At 39.5% G+C, this 20,262-nt stretch overlaps 3 protein-coding genes across 3 annotated transcripts; all 3 read left to right on the top strand.

Annotated features, from left to right (window-relative positions):
• Positions 1-37: 37 nt before the first annotated feature.
• Positions 38-6,353, top strand: psmd8 (proteasome 26S subunit, non-ATPase 8). The gene is made up of 7 exons (XM_062419381.1): positions 38-196; positions 2,131-2,203; positions 2,308-2,410; positions 2,508-2,673; positions 3,071-3,171; positions 3,680-3,791; positions 5,521-6,353. Exons 1-7 carry the CDS (start codon positions 92-94, stop codon positions 5,656-5,658), a joined length of 798 nt encoding a protein of 265 aa, XP_062275365.1. The 5' UTR covers positions 38-91; the 3' UTR covers positions 5,659-6,353.
• Positions 6,354-16,610: 10,257 nt separating this feature from the next.
• LOC133981010 (sprouty-related, EVH1 domain-containing protein 1-like) lies at positions 16,611-18,382 on the top strand (the record flags this gene model as incomplete). The annotated part of the gene is made up of 4 exons (XM_062419896.1): positions 16,611-16,624; positions 17,693-17,862; positions 18,039-18,220; positions 18,317-18,382. Coding segments are annotated over 4 exons (432 nt in total), but the record flags the coding sequence as incomplete, so codon positions are not given.
• An 80-nt stretch (positions 18,383-18,462) lies between these two features.
• Positions 18,463-20,011, top strand: spred3 (sprouty related EVH1 domain containing 3). Its single transcript, XM_062419557.1, is given in 2 exon segments — positions 18,463-18,645; positions 19,013-20,011. Coding segments are annotated over 2 exon segments (1,182 nt in total).
• Positions 20,012-20,262: the final 251 nt, after the last annotated feature.

The following is a 20,262-nucleotide window of genomic DNA, read 5'->3' as shown; positions in this document are numbered from 1 at the left end:
ACCAGCAGTCCATGGCAACGCGAGAGTTCTAACGACAGTTGAATTTAACGTATTACGGTGACCGGTGTCGTGCATATTTTGCAGAATCACCATGGCGCTGAAAGAGACTGCGGGTTTGTATGAGACACTGAAAGCAGAGTGGAACAAGAAAAACCCCAGCCTGAGTAAATGTGGAGACCTCCTGACTAAACTTAAGGTACATCGATTCGTCTATTTTACTTTCGCGAAATCGAGAAAAATGAACTGTATGTTTTTAATAAAGGCTAATCTTCGTTAGCGCTGTTAGCTCACGTAAAGCTAACCGTGCTAACTTTGGCTAGTCAGGGTTAAAACGCCGTGTGTGTTGACTTTATAGAAATGGTAATATTATATAATGTAGGGAGAAATTGTTAAGTTCATGGCAGTGGTTATGGTTTATTTATTTCAGGATTTTCTTGTTTTATGTTTCCGGAAATAAACAGTGTCTCTAATGTTAATGTATTGTTTGCTAATTCATTGTCCAGCTAATTCAATGCATTGACAGTTTTTGACATTTTACAATCTGTATTTTAAACTTGCAATTGGCACAAAAATGCCAATATTTTGTGTGTCCTTGTTATGCTTAATTTGCCTGTTTTACCTCTTAGATTATCTGTTTTTATTCTCTTTTATTTCCCGATTGTTTTCCTTTTCATAACTTTTTATGTCTGGGTCTTAGTTGTGTTATTATTTTTCATTTTCCTCTCATCTTTTGTCTTTTTCCTTTTTAATACCCCCTCTTTACATTTCTGGTTTTACCCACTATATTTTGTAGTGACTTTATTATATTTTATTTATCTTTTAGTACCTTTTTTTTGTTTAGTTTAACCTTTGTGTCGTCCTCCCGGGTCAAACTGACCCCGTCTGTTTGACTGTTCCTTCCTCCCTCCTTCTCTCTTTCTTTCCTCCGTCCCGCCTTCTTTCCTTCCCTCATTACTTCCTTCCTTCCTTCCTTCTCTCTTTCTTTCCTCCCCCTACCTTCCTCCCTTCCTTCTTTCCTCTGTCCTTCTTTCCTTCCCTCCTTCCTTTCCTTTCTCCCTTCCTCCCTCCCTCCTTCTCTCTTTCTTTCCTCCCCCCACCTTCCTCCCTTCCTTCTTTCCTCTGTCCTTCTTTCCTTCCTCCCTTCTTCTTTTCCTTTCTCCCTCCCTCCCTCCTTCCTTCTTTCCTCCCTCCCTCCTACCTTCATTCTTTCCTCCATCCTTCCTTCCACCCTCCCTCCTTTCCTTCCTCCATCCCTCCTTTCCTTCCTTCTTCCTCCCTTCCATCCTTCCTTCCTTCCTCCCTCCTTTCCTTCCTTCTTTCTTCTTTCCTTCCTTCTTCCTCCCTTCCTTCCTTGACTCAAGGACAACAGGAGGGTTAAACCATTGACAGTTTTGATAGTGGTAATAATAATAATACATTTAATGTGTTACACACTTTTAAGCAGATCTCAAAGTGCTACAGTGTATAAGCATCAATATAAAAGACAGATTAAAAAAAACAAACATAAAAAATCATAAAAATAAGAGCATAAAAGCAGCAACCAGCAAGGTTCATTAAAAGGTTCTGCTAAAAAGAAATGTTTTAAGTGTTTAAAGGATCTCAGACTATTTAAACCGGCAATTAGCGTCCAAAATAAATATTTGATTTGAAGATAATGCCAAGACTTTGTGTCTTTGTTATGCTTCATTTTTTTTACTGAAGAGCAACATCATTATCACTCTAGTATTAGTAGTTTTAAACCTTAATAAGATAAGATATTGCTTTATTAGTCCCACAGTGGGGCAATGAACATTATTTTTTCCCTGTTTTACTACGTGGACTATCTGTTTTTATTCTGTTTTATTTCCTGACTGTTTTCCACCTGTACCCACTTGATTTTATTATTTCTTTATTAATCTTTTATAACCTTTTTTTCTCTTTTGGATATTCTTAATTTCCTCAGTTCCTGTTTTTGAGTCTTTTTGTTAGTTTTTTACTATATAAAGCACTTAATGTTATGCAACCATGTATGAAATGTGCTATACAAATAAAGTTTGATTGATTTTTACTTAAGAGCAATACCAATATCCCTTGAGAGTGTTGTCGCAGCTAACGTTACAGCTGACATCTCGTTTGATTATCTCTTTACAGATTTCATTACTGGAGCTGAACTTTTTACCTACCAGTGGGTCTGCTCTCACCAAGCAGCAGCTCATTTTAGCTCGTAAGTAGTGGTGGAATTTATTTTTTTTAAACTTCATTAATCACAGATGATAAGTGTTTGCAACCAAAGTCGCCATTTACCAAACAGAACTGTCTGTGTTTCAGGCGATGTCCTTGAAATCGGAGCCTTGTGGAGCATCCTCAAGAAAGACATCCCCTCCTTTGAGAGATACATGGCCCAGCTAAAATGTTACTACTTCGACTACAAGTAATTGACCTAATTTTATGAATAGTGTAATTTATTTTATATAGTACTCACTGGATGGCTCTCTGAACATCCCTCTCTCTTGTTCTTTGTCATTTAGGGAGGAGCTACCTGAAGCTGCGTACATGCACCAGTTACTGGGGCTGAACCTGCTCTTCCTGCTCTCACAGAACCGCGTGTCCGAGTTTCACACAGAACTCGAGAGGCTGAGTGCACGAGATATTCAGACCAACGTTTACATCAGGCACCCAGTGTCCTTGGAGCAGGTGCTGAAATTTAAACCTAGACAAAAGCACAAATATCAGGGTTTATATATTGCATTATATTATTATGTGGCGACCAGGTGTAAATGCTAAAAGTTTGATATTTGTGCATCCAGTAAATCATTTTGTGAATTTCAAATCGCTTACGTTGTTTTCTCAAATCAATACTGTGACATTATTGTGGTAATATGACCTGGTAGCAAGTTGCTGCTGTACTAGTTCAGTCAGTTAGTAGCGTAACCACATCAACTCTATTTGTCATCTAAGTCATACAGAAATTCAAAACTCTACATAGCTCAGCTCTGTATAATTCTGTTTTTACATTTAATGTTAACACTCTGTCATTAATTCATGTATAAATTCCACTTTAACGTTTTATATCCTCTCGTGGTCTTTTCAGTACTTGATGGAGGGAAGCTACAACAAGGTATTTCTTGCCAAAGGAAACATTCCTGCTGAGAGCTACACCTTTTTTATAGATATTCTGCTTGACACTATTCGGTAAGGATCAATATGGTAACCATGCCTACTATAATTGCTACGCGTGTTTCATTGATTTAGCCCCCTCTGCATGCTTCATAACAAATGCTGTCGTTTGTTTCCCCAAAGAAAGTAACTGTTTTCTCTTAGATTTGTTTTTAAATCTCAATGCATCTTGTGGTTTTAAAATTTGCATATGATTGGCTTGCTGTAGTTCATTAAAACTGTATATCAAGACACCTTCAGCAAAGTTAGTCAGCAGTTAAAATGCCAGTTTAAATTAGTGAGCAAAGTATATTAAGCTGCAAGCAACTACAGTGACACAATTTTACTCCATACATTGACCAAAACAGCTAAAATGGAAGTGAATTTAAATGTATCCTCCCTTTTATTTCTTATTGTAAGGTGTCTTGATATGGAAACAACTCCATCAGATATTTTATTATATTGGGACACTTCATTGTTTATTTTATGACATTAAATCTTTAAAAGATAACTAAAAAACAAACTGCAACTGTTTGAATTGCAGTGACGAGATCGCAGGTTGCATAGAGAAAGCGTACGAGCAGATCCAGTTCAGCGAAGCCACCCGTGTGCTTTTCTTCAGTTCCCCCAAAAAGATGACAGACTATGCCAAGAAGGTGTGTATATTTTTCATTTGGGGAGAAAACTTGGGTGTCATTTTGTGCAGTATGCAGATATTACAAGAAAAAAAAATCTGCACACTTTTATAAAGGAAATAAATTGAATGTATTTTCTATAGGCATTCAAACTAAAATTATGTGTTCACCTATTTCCTCGGCTGAATGTACGACTTACCAAAAATGTGTATACAAGAAGAATTTAAAGTATAAACTATGAAAGAGTACATGTTACTCTTTCATTTTTAAGATGGAGGAAATGTCTGTGGGTCAATGGCGTGATGCAACCCAGTGTCCAATTGGTGTAACCAGTATTTTTCCATAAAAGTCTGATTATATACATGAAAATATATGTTGAATAAATATAATCTACTTTTGCAATGCAACACTGTTTTCTAACAGATTTTACATCATTTATCAAAACTTAATTAGATAAAATGGTTGTTTTTAGGATATGTCCTGCTCAGTATTGACAAAATGCTTTAAAATTTTAATGTAGAAATAAGCCAAAAGTGTTTATTTTCATTTGCTGTTTCAAAATGAAGTGATTATTTTTATCAATACACTTAAATACATTGTAGTTGTAATATTAATATTCATCATTCTTTTGTGGTTACACCATTTGATGTTTTCAGGAGCAATTTAGTTTTACTTTTGGTTAAAAAAATGGTGCAAATGTCATTTCAAATGACAAAACCAACAAAAATTAAAAACGCACATTTTAACAAACCTGATGCTGCTTTTAAAACTATTTTTTGACAAAATGTTGAATTGCTCATCTTGCCAAATGATACCTGCTATCGATGCCTTTTGCACCCAGAGCTACAAAATATGACTATTTGGACTTGTTCACAGCCAATCAACGCAAGTGTTTTTCGATTTTACGCAACGGTGATTGGCCCACAGCCACAGCAGCTACACCCCATCTGTGGTAGTGAAGTCGTGGTGAATTTGAGTTAGTGCGCTTAGCAGTTCAGCAGCCAAGATGCCATCTTAACGCTCTAAAGTGTGGCTCCACTGCACACCTGTTACACCGGATAAAAGTGAGTGCACTAAATGTGTAATGGGTATCGAATGAAGTACTCAGTTGGTATTGATGTATTGTATTGATCACTTTAAGGGTACTTGGATTGGTACTGGTATCGTAATTTTTTTAAATGATACCCAGCCCTAACTTGGGGTATTTGCACATTTTTAATCACAACTTTAATGATTTAAAGACCTTTTTTAAACCTCTTAAAGGAATAAATAATACCATTACTGAGATGTAATAATGCAAAAGCAGGATTTTATTCCTGTAGCGGGTTGAAATGGAGCTAATTTTGAAGTAATTTAGGACTCCAACTAATTATTAGTTTCATTATAGTTCCAACTGCTGGTTATTTTTTTTTACTTTTAATGAATAAGTTCATTGGTTGGTTATGTAAAATAATTAGAAAATAATGATAAATAACATAAACTGAACAAATATAATTACGCTCATTCACTGCCCCAGCTCAAATAAAATTGAATGCCCCAACTCCTACAATGTCAGACATTTTAAGACATTTTTAGACCTTGAATATCAAAAACTAAATTTAAGACAGCCCGGCAATGACTGTAATGGTAGTTTACCTATTCTTCATATTCTTTATTTCCAAAATATAAACAATATTTTCTCCCAGATCTTTTCATACAAGGAGTAAAATCACTAAATCTGATTGTTTTTTTCTCTTCTTTTCCATTTCAGAGGGGATGGATTTTGAGTCCAGACAACTATTACTCTTTCACCAGTCAGCAGCAGCGGACAGAAGAGGTGAACATCCCTTCCACGGAGCTGGCACAACAGGTCATCGAATATGCACGACAGCTGGAAATGATTGTGTAATCCGCCCCCAGGAAAACACACTCGACCATGTACAGACACACACCACTGATCCAGTATACATCCAGTCAGCTCGAATGCAGTTTTCCTTTGTTGAGGGATATAACTTCATTAATTGCCACAGTGGCTCACTTATTGTCAATACATTATAAATCAATGAACATTTATTTTGTGGTGTTTTTTTTTTCATTTATTAAAAAAGATGGGGAAACTAAGAGGTGAACAGTCTATATCTACCTTTTTATTAAAGATATTAAAGGGTTTAAATGTTAGTTAATGATCCAAGACATATGTCCAACGTTTTGCCTTTTAAGGGTCCACGATGATGAAAAACAAGAAAAAAAGAGCCCAACTCAAGTCCAGCTAGTAAATTTAATAAACTCGTCACATCTCGATTACAACCAAAAACCTGTGACTTTGCATTTCTGTGTCAAACCAAAACATGTTTTACCCCCTCAATTTCAAATTTCAGCAAACTCTTTTTTATAATAAAAGTTCATTTTAAACTCGGCGGAGCTCACAGGAAACGTATTGCCCTTGCCTTGTATCCTAGCAACCAACAGAATTGCCATTAAAGTTTGAGTGTTTTCTAAATGGTAGATGCCCCCGCCCCCAGATGGTTTGTAATCCAGTTGATTTTACAATGCAAATCTTTGTCTGCAATAAACGATTCAGAAAATAAACTTTTTTTGATTGACTGTGCGTTTCAGTTTTTGTCTTTTAGTTTTTTTACACGTCGACTCTTTAACTTACTGATGCAATATATAATTTTTAATACATAAAGATTATTACAAACGTTTTCTGTCACTGGTGGGAATCCCCTCTCTCCTCCTGTGTCTCTCTCAGTACTGGCCAAGCGGTGAGTTTCGCTGTGGGGACCCGAGGAGGCTCACAGAGGTAGTTTGGACATTCATCAAACCTGTGGGGGAAAAAAAAAGTTATTTACTGATTTTAACTAAAAGAATGTAAAAGACTTACTTTCTAAACCTCAGATTGTGTACTATGTGAATTGAAATGACTTTAAATGGGATGTGTAGCTCACCACTTTTGGACATTTGATGGTAAACCTGTCCCGGGGTTATGGTTGCAGTGTGCTTTTCGGGGACAGGACTGATTCACTGTGAACGAGTGCCAGCGACCTTCAGCGTGGACTTTATGTTCAAGATTTTGGGTAGGGGTGAAATCTGTATCCGGTCTTTCTTCTTTTCCTGCATGTCCATTGTTCCCATTCATGTTTTCTTCCATGGCGACATTTCCTGCATTCCCCTTTGGCTGGTTTTGATTTAATTCAATGAATGTGCATTTTTTCTTTGGTTTGACAGCAGTATCTTGAGTTTGGGAAACCTTATGTTGACCCTGGAGTCCTGATTTGACAGTTGCGTCTGTCGGGTGATGAGTGGCAGTGATATTTGGGGTGGCTACTGGGTTCTGTGGTTCTGGTGCTTTCACACTGGTGTCACAGTCAACTTTACTGTGTTGAAGCTTTTTGTGATTTTTGGCTCTTGTGGCAGTGTAACATTGCTGCTGTGAACTCTGCTGCACAGTGACACTCTCCTCAGCTGTTTGCTGGGAGCTTTTACTGCCATCTTGTGGCTGAGCCTTTAATTTCTTAATTTCTAGTTTCTGCCTCAGCCTCATTTTGGCCGCATTGGCACGACTTGTTTCTGATTTGTCCCTGAAGCAGTATTGATAGTTCACTGATATCATGTTGGGGAGGTTGCTGTGGTTCAAGCCGGGATCTTGTGAAGCATTTTCCTCGTTGCTCACCTGAATATTTGGTTGATTTGACATTTGTGTTGAATGGTTCGGTGGCTCTGTAGGTTTCATCTTCACCTCTGTGTCTTTGTTGAGTACGTTTTCTGCAGTTACATCTCTGACGACCTCACTGTAGGTACAAACACACAGATTCTTGCATTTTAGAGGCAGGAAGGAACATCTCTTGTTGCTCTCTACTTTTAAAGCTGGTAGCAGTTTTTTTGCACACCAAGTATTTTATTATTATTACATTAATATACATATATTTGTTTTATTATTACAATATTTGTACCTTTTCTTGACTATTTCCATTTGATACTATATTTAAATAACTTAATAATAATAAACTTAAAACATACTAAACTGTCTATCTAAAGGTGACATTTTCTGACACTTTTGATACATAGTGGGTTAAACTTCATCTATGCAGTAGTAAGCTATTGTGTGAATTATTAAACATGATTTAATAGTTAATCGATTAAATCTGAGACAACTGAAATTAGTAAATTGGTTAATAAGTAGTCACACTATGAAGCACTGCATATTAAAGAATAAATACATATCTGGGCTTGTGTGTTAAGAAAGGGCTCTTTAAGAGGTTCAGGATAACTCTGAATACCACAGATCAACACTTCTTATATCACCTTAATGTGTCTTAACATTTTTGTGAGTAATGTATAAATTATATTTTTATACATACAAAGTATGTATTCAGCTCACCTGCACTCTACCTGAGCTGGGGCATCTATGTGGAGCACCTGTGAGTCTGCAGTAATATTGATGGTTTGATCTCCAGGCTTTGGAGGACAGTGCTGTGAGATGTTCCCAGTAGTGAGAATACCCTTTTCTCTGTTTTGAGGGACATCGACAGCAGGAACTTGTTGCATCCTGTTGAATATTGCTTGTTTGCCATTGCTGGGGGCCACTGAATGTCTTATAAGTTTAGTCGGGCCTTGACTAGCGGTGGCAGTTCCGTGGTTTAAGTCATCTGGGCTGGTGGGAGTGGGTAACTTTGCAAAGCTGCTCTCATCAGTCTCCTTTTTCAAAGCCACTTCTTCTGTGTCCTCATCAAATGGATGCTTGTCCTGCTGTTTCCCCTTCGTCGACTGCCGAGTACCCATCCTGTCTTAATCAACTTTTCTGCGAAATATGTGTGATATAAGTAAGTCTGGTTATATTCTATATTTATTTTATTGTTAAAAAATCTCATGAAAAGACTGAAATAAAAAATTAACTGATCCTACTAATGCATTCAGTCTATGTATGCAAACCCTACTGTTGGTTTTGGTCTTTTCATGTTATTTGTTACCAAGAATTTAAAAAATGTTTAAAAAAAAAAAAAGAACACTAGCCTTTAATCATATATACAAAGGTGGTGCAAGAATATATAAACATTGATTTTAGTCCAGATGTGAGCAAGTTTGAGCAGTTTTAGGGTCATTTTGGCCAGAGCTTAGCAAAATTAGGGGAGAAAATATTCAAATGATTACAGAAAAAGAAAGGGCATCACAAACATACGAAAAACGTAATCATTATCCTACAGTAACTTTTCACTTTAAGAGTGCCTCCTTGTGAGTAAAATGTTTGTAAAAGGGTCCCAAATACACATCACCCGAGTTTAGGGTTTAGGATGGATGGATAGATAGATAGATAGATAGATAGATAGACAGACAGACCAAGGACCCACATTTGATTAGACAGTTTTTTCCCCTTAGGGGTCTCCCATCTGATGTGATTTTGCTTTTAGATATTTTATTGCAGAAAGAAGTGTATGAAAACCATGACCACACAATAGCTATACATTCTGCCATTGTGTTACTGATGGATGGAATAATGGTGAAAATAAATGATTCCCCTTTTTTGCTGGGGACCTCCTGTAAACTCCTCAAGGACCTCTGTGGGTACCTGGACCTTACTTTGAGAATCACTTGTATAATATTCCCATAATGATTATTTAGCAATACAGAACAGGCATCAGTGGCAGTTACGTTTATTACCTCAGACTAACGTTACTACCTCTGCGTTTCCCACCATTTCAAAGTAGATGCTAACACTATATTAATTTTAAATTGTGGTGTCTTTATCTTAATACCTTGTTCATTTAATAGCGCTGCTGTATACACATACACATATAGCCAGCATCATGAGGCTGTTCAAAGATAAACACCAAGTAACGGTAAGTAGATGTGTTGGAAAAAGTAACGGTTAACTAGCTAACGCCAAAGTTAAGGTAAGTAACTAAAAAAACAGCCTCTGCTAACTCATATTAAATGAACGCACCTTAGCTCGCTTAACTTGTCAAAAGGCAGATAAACATGGTAATAGTTGTTATAATTTATGTAAGAAAACTAACTTGCATCGTTTGACAGAAGATCTGCGGAGACGTCTAACTGACAAATGGTTAAAAAAGTTCATGAACGGTCAACGGTCGTTCCTTTAAAACATTACAACATACAGCTGGGCGAAAACAAGACTGAATGTGTCTCCAATTAGGCTATTCACATTACATTTTCACCAGACTTTGGTATTAACTCAAGAAATGCAAGTTATGTAGAATAAAGTGGAATGACACAGCAAAAAGTATTGAACACGCTAAGAAAAAGTAGGCCTACACCTTAGGCAAGGAACTAGGTGAAATCTCCAAGTAGCCTAGTTAGAAAGTAATTATACCTCTTATCTGTGCACATTAATAAAAGTTGTGTTAGTAGGTTAGTAATACTACATATTGATGGGCTATAAATAGGTTTTTTGTTACCAAGGTGTCACAACAGACATCTCATGATGGGTTAAAGTAAAACGGGTCAATGACATGATGCAACCCAGTGTCAATTGATGTTACTAGTGTTTTTCTCCTTAAAAACCTAATTATTTACAGGAAAATAAATGTGAACTAAAATGTGTAATAAATATAATCCACTTTTAGCAACACAACACTATGTTGTTTTTGTTTTTTTTAATTTTACATAATTTGTCACAAAATATTTGGAAAAAATGGTTGTTTTTAGGATATGTCCTGCTCAATACTGACAAAATGCTTTAAAATGTAAATGTAGAAATGACCCTAACCCTGTACGTGGATATCATATTTAATATTTATCATTCTTTTGTGGTTACACCATTTGACATTTTCAGGAGCATTCCATCTTATTTTTGGTTAAAAATAATGCTTTAAATGTCATTTCAAATGACAAAACCAACAAAAATACAAAATGTACATTTTAACAAACCTGATGCTGCTTTTAAAACTATTTTTAAAGATATTTTTGAATTGCTCATCTTGCAAACCCTTATTCGTCGCTGACCCACATATCAATGGGAGTGGTTACAGATGTATTTCAAAACTTCTGAATCTTGTCCACTGGGGCAACATTTGTGGAGGGAACTAGAGATCAGGGTTCACAAGAGGGCCCCCGTAATCTTCTAGATTTAAAGACAATCTGTTTGGACCAAAATCACACCTGAACACTACAGTCTTGAGTCTCGAAGCTGTCATTACAAACAAAGGCTTCTCCACAAAGTATTAAATTAATTTCAGTTAGTGTGTTCAATTGTTTTTTTCGTATTTCACTTTATTATACATAACTTTACCTAAATGTTTTGATTTCTTTACATGTGTGCATTTCTTGGGTTAATACCAAAGTCTGGTGAAAAGATTTGTCAGTAGCCTCATTGGAAATATATTTACTGGGGGGAAAAAAGTTGATGAGTTCAATACTTATTTTTGCTCCACTGTAACTGCTGATCAGTGGTGGAAAGTTAGGAGTTAAGTAACGTTACATTTACTCAATACCGTTCATGAATACAATTTTGAGCTGCTTAACTATTTCCATTTGATGCTATACTTTATAGTTTAATGTTTTTTTATATTATATTATTGTATATGACATAATAAGATTATTAATACTGAAGCATCAGTTTGTAAGCAACATGTTACTGTTGTAGCTGCTGGAGGTGGAGCTAGTTTACACTACTTTATATACAGTGAGAAGTTTAGAGGGAAAACCCACTATTTGGTGGAGCTGTTAACAACCCATAGACATCTGAAATGTGACCCTGACTACACACTGCTTTTTGTAAGAAGTAAAAAAGACAAAAAAGGTTGGAAACCACTGGCTTCATCTTTAACAATGTGTTGTAATTTAAAAGCTTGTTATATTATCCATTGTGTCAAATCTTCATCTTAAAAGTAAAAGCTGTCAATTAAATGTAGTCAAGTAATTTAGAAAGTACAATATTTACCTCTGAAATGTAGACATTTTACAGACTTTTCCAATAATTAAAAAAAATCAAAAATTAGAGAAAAACAAATTTGTGTATCACAACTTTGTTTTTTCTTATTTACTCTCCCATTAATCATCTCATCACCCCTCAGACTTATCTGGTGACCCTTTAAAGGACCCAACCCCCTAGGTTGGGAACCACTGGACTAAACTAGCTAACTGTATAAGTAGTGTAAACTAGCTCCACCTCCAGCAGCTACAACAGTAACATGCTCCTCTAACACTGATGCTTCACTATTAATAATCTAATGATGTCATATATAATAATATATCAGTCAGAGGGACCAAACCACTACTTTTACTGTAATACTTTAACTACATCAGGCTAATAATACTTATGTACTTTTATTGTAATACTTTAACTACATTTTGCCGCTAATACTTGGGTAAAATAAGTATTGAACACGTCACCATTTTTCTCAGTAAATATATTTCTAAAGGTGCCATTGACATGAAATTTTCACCAGACGTCAGTAACAACCCATGCAATCCATCAAACCATAGGTGTCCATAAATTAAGTTATGTGTAATAATGTGAAATGACACAGGGAAAAAGTATTGAACACATGAAGAAAGGAGGTGCAAAAAGTAATAGAAAGCCAAAACACCAGCTAAAATCTATCATTAATAGAACAGAAAAGACAGCAATCCTGCCACTTGTAAATCAATATCAACTGGTTCATTCCCAACTGATGGCCAATAAAAAGGTGTCTCATTACCAAGGTGTCACACAAGAAACATCTCATGATGGGTAAAAGCAAAGAGCTCTCTCAAGACCTTCGCAACCTTATTGTTGCAAAACATACTGATGGCATTAATTACAGAAAGATTTCTAAGCTTTTGAATGTTCCAGTGAGCACTGTTAAGGGCCATAATTTTGAAGTAGAAACAACATCATTTCACCATAAACCAGCCACGACCAGGTGCTCCTCGCAAGATTTCTGACAGGAGTGAAAATAATTATCAGAAGAGTTGTCCAAGAGCCAAGGACTATTTGTGGAGACCTTCGGAAAGACCTGGTACAATTGTTTCAAAGAAAACAATAAGTAATGCACTCAACCACCATGGCCTGTATGCACGCTCACCACGCAACACTCAATTGCTGAAGAAAAAGCATGTTGAAGCGTGTTTAAAGTTTGCTGCACAGCATTTACACAAGCCCGTGAAATACTGGGAGAATATAGTCTGGTTAGATGAGACCAAAATTGAACTCTTTGGATGTCATAATACACACCATGTTTGGAGGTCAAATGGCACTGCACATCACCCCAAAACTCCATGTTGTGGTGTGGGGCTGTTTTTCAACATACGACACTGGCAAACTTCATATAATTGAAGGAAGGATGAATGGAAAAATGACTCGAGACATTCTTGATAAAAATCTGCCACCATCTACCAGGATGATGAAGATGAAACAAGGGTGGACATTTCAGCAAGACAATGACGCCAAACACACAGCCAAGGAAACTCTCAATTGGTTTCAGAGAAAGAAAATAAAGCTGCTACAATGGCCCAGCCAATCACCTGACTTGAATCCAATAGAAAATCTATGGCATGAACTAAAGATCAGAATTCATAGAAGAGGCCCATGGAACCTTCAAGATTTGAAGACTGTTTGTGTGGAACAATTGGCCAAAATCACACCTGAGCAATGCATGAGACTAGTTTCTCCATACAGGAAGCGTCTTGAAGCTGTCATTTCCAACAAAGGCTTTTGTACGAAGTATTAAATACATTTCACTAAGCGTGTTCAATATTTTTTCCCTGTGTCATTCCATTTTATTCCACATAACTTAATTTCTGCCCTTATTTATTTTGGTTTCTTTGTATGTGTGGATTACTTGGGTTGTTACTGACATCTGGTGAAAATTTCATGTCAATAGCACCTTTGGAAATATATTTACTGAGAAAAATGGTGACGTGTTCAATACTTATTTTACCTGCTGTATGTACTTTTACCTCAATTTGATTTCTTCATACAGGACCTTTACATGTTATGGAGTATTTTTTTTTTTACATTCCTGTATTGGTAGACTATTTTATATAAACTTTAAAACATGACTGCAGGGGATAAAAAAACAACAACATGCAAATAAAAGTGTGCTGTTTTGTTGATCCACGTAAAGGGATATTTCTTTTGAATTGTGTCGCCTTCCCAGGGAGTAGACTTTACAGGAAGCCCCGGAGCAACACCCTGGACTGGATCTGACGTCGTCCCGCCCGCCCGGTATGTATTACTATTAAATCAGTCCTTCGCCGTTTTCAGGAGAATCTGTAACTTAAAGGGACAAAAAAGGAGTGTGACAATATCATTATAACCGGAGGGCGCCTATGAAACATGGCGGCAGAACATGCTAATACACATAACTGTTGCTATTAGCCTACTGTTTAGTTATTTGGAGTATAAATGAAGCCATTCAAATATAAACTGTAGTAGATCCAAAAAAAAAACAAAAAAAAAGTAGGGCTCGTCCGGGATTTGAACCCGGGACCTCTCGCACCCTAAGCGAGAATCATACCCCTAGACCAACGAGCCAGGTAGTGCATTACCAAATCACTTTCTGTATGGGTTAATGGCCATTTTTTTATTTGTATTGTTTCACTACAGAGTTTATTGCTAAATTTTGAGCTATTACTTTATGACTTAAGTACATTTTAACACCTTGCACCTGATAAACACGCATGTGCTGTAGGCATGTGTTAATTATAACTACCATATATATTTAGATACCTACCGTAAATGTGTGTGACTCCTTATATGTAGAGACGCTGGTCCAGTATTGACTGCTGAGTTATGCTGGTTTAGTTTCCATACTCTTACCTTTACAATGGCACATTTTTCAAAACTATTTGGGCTACTTCCTATAGTCTAAAACGTATTTGTACTTTTAAACAAACGTAGTACGAACGAAGTAACCACCAAGTAAAATAGGACTTTTTGCTTAGTCAGAGGGTCGCAGACATAGTGCAATAGTAATGATTGAACCAATAGTTTAAGCCCCCAAATTAAACTGTTTTATAAAGTCTGAGATCCTGTTTTTGTTTTTTTAATAATCGGGAGGGGGTTGGGTGGTGGTCGCTGTTGCTGTCCATGGTGCTGAAACCACTAACTCCAGGATCCCATAGGATACAGCAACAGTTGTGCTTTATTCTTGTGTATTATAAGCTTCTATATAATATACAGTTAGACATTAAACAGGCCTAATATAAACATGTGGCTTGTGCATGTGCAATTTAAACACACACGTGATTGCAAGGATAAATACATTTCATTTTTATTATATCTATTGTTTCTATACTTCCTCTAGAAATCGTTTACCCCGTGATAATCAGAGGATCAAGCGGGGGTCATTGATGGTTTACCCAGGTTTTCATCTACCCACCACGTCACGGCATATATGTATATATTAGGCTATATTATATATTATCAACAGCTCTGTGCTCAATTTAAATAATTCAAAATCACATGGTTACACTGACAAACCCTATAGCCCATCTAAAGCCACGATGCTGTCAATGATTAGTGCGGATGTGTTGGCACAGTGCAGGTAGAGAGAGAGAGAGAGAGAGAGGAGAGGAGGGAGGGAGGGAGGGAGAGAGGGAGGATGCTGCCAGCGGAAAATGGCTGCTGCAACCTCAAGCCTATCCTGATACACCGAAACGACATCAAGGTGGAGAGAGAAATAGAGAGAGAGAGGGAGAGAGAGAGAGCGAGAGCAAGAGAGAGAAAGAGAGAGAGAGGGTGAGAGGAAGAGAGAGAGAAAGATTAGGAAAATGAGAGCAGATAGAGAGAGAATGTGAGTGAGTCTGTGAGTGTTTCCTGAAAGGAGGATAAAAAGAGAGAGAGAGAGGAGACCCTGGGGTGGGCTGCTGCAAGCGGCGGGCAACACCGAGCCATGGAGGGCGAGTAAGTCCTTAAATTTTCATTTTTAACATTGCACATTTATATATCTATCTATCTTCAGCCATCCGCCAAAGAAAAAAAGAAAAAGAAAAAACCGGATAGAAAGAAAACGCCACCGCCATCAATGTTACACCAATCCAACATCATGCACTATTATCACAATCGGTGCACTATAATTTAGCAGGCTGCCGAGAATAAAAATACCATTACGTAGTCTTGAATCAACAGCATACACCCCATTTCCGATATATCCATGCCAATATGGGATAAATGTTGAGCCACCTACATGTGGACCTGTGCTTTTAGACGACTGGCAACACACTAGTATATCCACACGCACAGAATGTATGATATAACAATAATAATAATAATAATGATAATAATGATATCGTGTGTTAAACAAGCATCCGTCAGGAGGCTATGCAACAATTCAAAACTAAATGCGTGGTTAGCGATTGGTAAAAACAGTCACGAAATCAGTCAATGTGTAAAATGTATGGTTGGGGGGGTAGGAGGGTAGTTGGGTGGTGGTGGTGGGGGGGGGGGGGGGGGGGGGGGGGGGGTTAGAGAAAAAAAAGACGAAATATGGCGAGTTTGGGGCCAGCATCGCGTCATTCAAGATATGGCTACAGTAAAACGAGGGAGGGATGGAGGCGTTGTGATTTTTATCAACGTGTCTCGGGGTTTCATTATGATTTTTAAAGCCAAACTTTATGAATGAAATGTGATTTTTTTCCTCCTCTCTCTCTCTCTCTCTCTCTCTCTCTCTCTCTCTCTCTCTCTCTCTCTCTCTCTCTCTCATCCTCACCCCTCCTCTCTCCTCCTTCCCTTCTAATCGGGCCCCTCCCCCCATCTCTCTCTCTCGTTTCCTCTCCATCCTCTCACCCACTCGTTCCTTTTTTCCTTCCCTTTTTTTTCTCACACGCGATTGCATTGTATTTAGGGGCCTAGTAGAAAGAAAGAAAGAAAGAAGGACAGAAAGAAAGAGAAAGAATGAAAAAAAATATGAAACGAATAATAATAACGCACAGTGCCGATGTCGATGCCAGACTTGCCTCTTGCCTTTGCCTTGCCTTGCCTTGCTCCATCCCCATTCATAAAAAATATAACATATTATCAGGGTGTGTTAATGAGTGCGTGCAGCAGGGGCGGAATGGAGAAAAGGGGCGTCCGGGAAAATAATTGCAACAATTAAAATTTAGTGTGATTTTGGGGGGAAAATAACATTTTTTAAAAATAACATAAAAAAACATGCGTCGGTGCATGCATTGCATGCACATGTCGAACTGTGGTGCTGAATTATTCAGCCGACTGGTGAAGAAGAAGAGGAAGGACAGAGCTTTTTTTTTTTTTTTGCAAGAATGCTGGGGCCTCTGATGGCGAATGGGTGCGTTCATTGATACATCTATCTGGGAAACACTCATTCTTCCTCCCTCCTCCTCCTCCTCCTCCTCCTCCTCCCATTCTCCCATTTGGCCATTTCTCTCCTCCTCTTTTCAAACGCTGGCTTTCTTTCTTTCTTGCTATCCTTTTTTTTTATAGTTCCTTTATTCATATAACCTACAATCAGTCCAGCCACACATTCACTAAGCCTATATTTTCTCATTTATAATAATAACGTCCAAACTACCCCCCCCCCCCAAATCTTTTCGTTATTATTATTATTATTATTATTATTATTATTATTATTATTAGGTTTCCACATTTCTTTACCATCATCATCAACATGCTAATTGTAATTAGATTTACCTCCCTCATGTGACTATGGATTATTAGGCTATGTAAGCAATGTAATGATACGCCTTTACAGCTTTAAAGCTGTCATGTTGCAACAGCGGTGCTCATATCAGGTCACTTATTATTATATTATTATTTCAGTTCAACACACCTTTTTAACAAATAGTCACATGCACTGACATTTTTTTGGGAATTTGCTCTTTTGCACTCTTTCTCCAACCTTGAATGAATGTGAATGTGCACTCTTGCGCGTAATTGTGGGTGTGTTTAACTCTCTGTATGTGTTTATGTGCACGTATGTTTATCATCATTACATTATTTAATCTCACTCCCTACCCCTTCCCCCTTTTTTTTTTGACAGTGTGCGTGTTCGTGCAGTGGTGATGACACGTGATGACTCCAGTGGCTGTTGGGTGCCCCTTGGAGGTGGCGGCCTCAGTCATGTGGTCATATGTAAAGGGAGGAGTCACGACGGCAGGGGCCGGAGAGAGTACATCATACGTGGAGAAAGGCTACGAGATCGAGCAGTGAGTGTGTGCGTGTGTGTTATGGCGGTCTTTGGTGCCACGTTGCTCCTCAACACCACCTAAAGACTTGTAGATCATAAGACATGTTTAGGAGGGGTGTGGGCATGATTTAAGGAAAGAGGGGATACATCTTCAACAATAAACTAACCTCTTATGTTATATTTTTGTGTTTTTAGCCAGTGTTGGAGTGCGCAGTGCAAAGGGGGTTAGTGTACAACAGGGTGAACCCCATCTTCCATCACTGGCGAGTAGAGGATCGCAAGTTTGGCCTTACTTTCCAGAGTCCTGCCGATGCCATCTCCTTCGAGAAAGGGCTGCAGACCGTTATAGACAAGCTCGACAGAGGTACAGATACAACAAAAGCCACAATTATGAGCTGATATCTTTAGTTGTGTTAGTTGTGTGTGTAAAAATAAATCCAGATAAGCTTAAATCTTCTCTTTTTTGATGTTATCAAGGCTCTGACTCTCCCTCGTCCTCCACGCCAGAAGAGGCCGACACCGAAGATGACGGACAAGCTGTGAGTATCAGAGCAATTTTTTTTACTCTAATAAAGGTGCCGCAATGGCTCGGGTCTGTCATCTGCGTCTTTTCAACTCATGGGATGACATACAACAACCTCTGCTAGTCCCATACAGGAAGCGAGTCGTCGTCCAACAGCAGGAAGGAGATGCTTCCCAAACCCATCACCATAGTGACGAGCGAGTCATCCTCTACCTGCTTCGTGCGGCCGGAGGAGTTTGGTTTTGGATCCAGCCATGCGGTCACCACTCAAACACCTGCTCAGGTAGGTCCAAGTCCATCATTGGTACCTCAAAGTTTGTCCTAGTTACATGTGTGTGAGCTCTGGAATAGTCCTTGAAGGGGAATCTTGGAGCAGCATGGGGTTTTTAGGGGGGTCCCTGCACAATTAGGTATAAATTCATTACTAGAGAGGAAAACAATGGTTCACTTTGAGTCCTCACCCACAGCAGCAACATTTATGTAACTGTGCATGAGGTCAAAGTAAAACTGACCCTTTGACGTCCCCTTGAAGGAAATCTCTATTTGGGCTTCCCGATCGTTAGGGGTGTACCTTTTTTGAGATATCCTTGATTGCTGCCACAGTACACGCTGTTCCTGACTCACTCTGTAATTCTATACCCTCTCCACAGATCCACACCAGGCCGGGACAGCTCTCGCAAATGACGGCCGTGTTGAATCCCCCAGCACCCCCGCCCCCGCCTAATGCTCCGCCTACTCCTCCTGTGGGTCCCCCGGCCTCGTCTCCTCTGTCACCCCTCTCGCCCACCATTTCCCTGCTGGAGGAGGGAGACCTGCGCAGCATAGATCCCTGCAAGGACCTGTGGGGTTCCCGTGATTATGATGACTACCGACGGACGGGGGCCACCAGGACTATGGTAGGGGGGCTGACCGGCGGCGTGGTTGTCGGCAGCGGAGGGAGTCTGCAGGACAAGTCGGAGGTGTGTGTGGTTCGCTTCGAGAAGGAGCTGGCTGGAGTGGGGACGGCAGGCTGCGACGTGACAGTAAGCCTGGACAGTAAGGCTTCCCAGCGTCTTTCCTCGTCGTCGCCCACCTGCATGTCCATGCCCAACGCTGTGTCAGGCGTGTCCTCAGGTGCCGGTTCACCCCAGGAGACGGGCAAAGGCTCACCCTCTCCCTGCTGCATACACACTTCGCTGGCCACGCCCCGATCACGGACTCGTAAGAGAGGAGGAGGGGCCAGCAGCAGCGGCGACCCAGGGGTAATCTCCCCCGACGATGACAGCCCGTGTCCTCAGGCCTCGTCGTCGTGCTCCTCTCGGTGTGTGTACTGCCGCTCGGTTTTCAGTGCTTCGGAGAATGGGCGGGGCCGCTGCAGAGATGCTCCGGACCCGGCCCTGCACTGCCTGCGCCAGTGGACTTGTGTGTGGTGCGCAGAGAGTCTGCTCTACCACTGCATGTCAGACTCTGAGGGAGAGTTCTGGGAGCCTTGCTCATGTGATGACTCGATGGGGGGCCACCCGCACCCCCTTTGCTGTGCCCGCTGGTTGGCCCTCCTGGCCCTGTCGCTCTTCGTGCCCTGCATGTGCTGCTACTTGCCTTTGCGCGCCTGCCTGCGGTGTGGGGAAAGGTGTGGCTGCTGTGGGGGAAAGCACAAGGCGGTCCGATGAGACCAGGCTAGGGGGTGGGAGGGGTTCCTTGGACCAAGGGGCTTTGGGTGTTGCGATAAGAGAGCACCTGTAGGGGTGCAGGAGGTGGAGTTAAGCAGCTGGAACAGTGCTCTCAGTAGACCCAGACCTCTGACGTGCCCCTCCAAAGCCCCACGGCCTTCCACTGCATTCCGCTCTTTCTCTTTTCAACCTGGGACCTTCCTCACTGGTCCATGCCTGCAGAAGGTGCGCTGCACTCAGACCAGGCTCTT

The sequence above is a fragment of the Scomber scombrus genome, chromosome 5 (assembly GCF_963691925.1).
Source record: "Scomber scombrus chromosome 5, fScoSco1.1, whole genome shotgun sequence".
In the NCBI taxonomy this organism is placed as follows: Eukaryota; Metazoa; Chordata; class Actinopteri; order Scombriformes; family Scombridae; genus Scomber; species Scomber scombrus.
This window is presented reverse-complemented; position numbering and strand designations above follow the sequence as displayed.

What these genes read in the sequence shown, in the direction of transcription:
- psmd8 (XM_062419381.1), top strand. Translation starts at nt 92, where the DNA reads ATGGCGCTGAAAGAGACTGCGGGTTTGTATGAGACACTGAAAGCAGAG. An exon ending in ACCCAGTGTCCTTGGAGCAG is followed by an intron (nt 2,674 to 3,070) that starts GTGCTGAAATTT and finishes TGGTCTTTTCAG; the next exon opens with TACTTGATGGAGGGAAGCTA. An exon ending in ATTCTGCTTGACACTATTCG is followed by an intron (nt 3,172 to 3,679) that starts GTAAGGATCAAT and finishes TTTGAATTGCAG; the next exon opens with TGACGAGATCGCAGGTTGCA.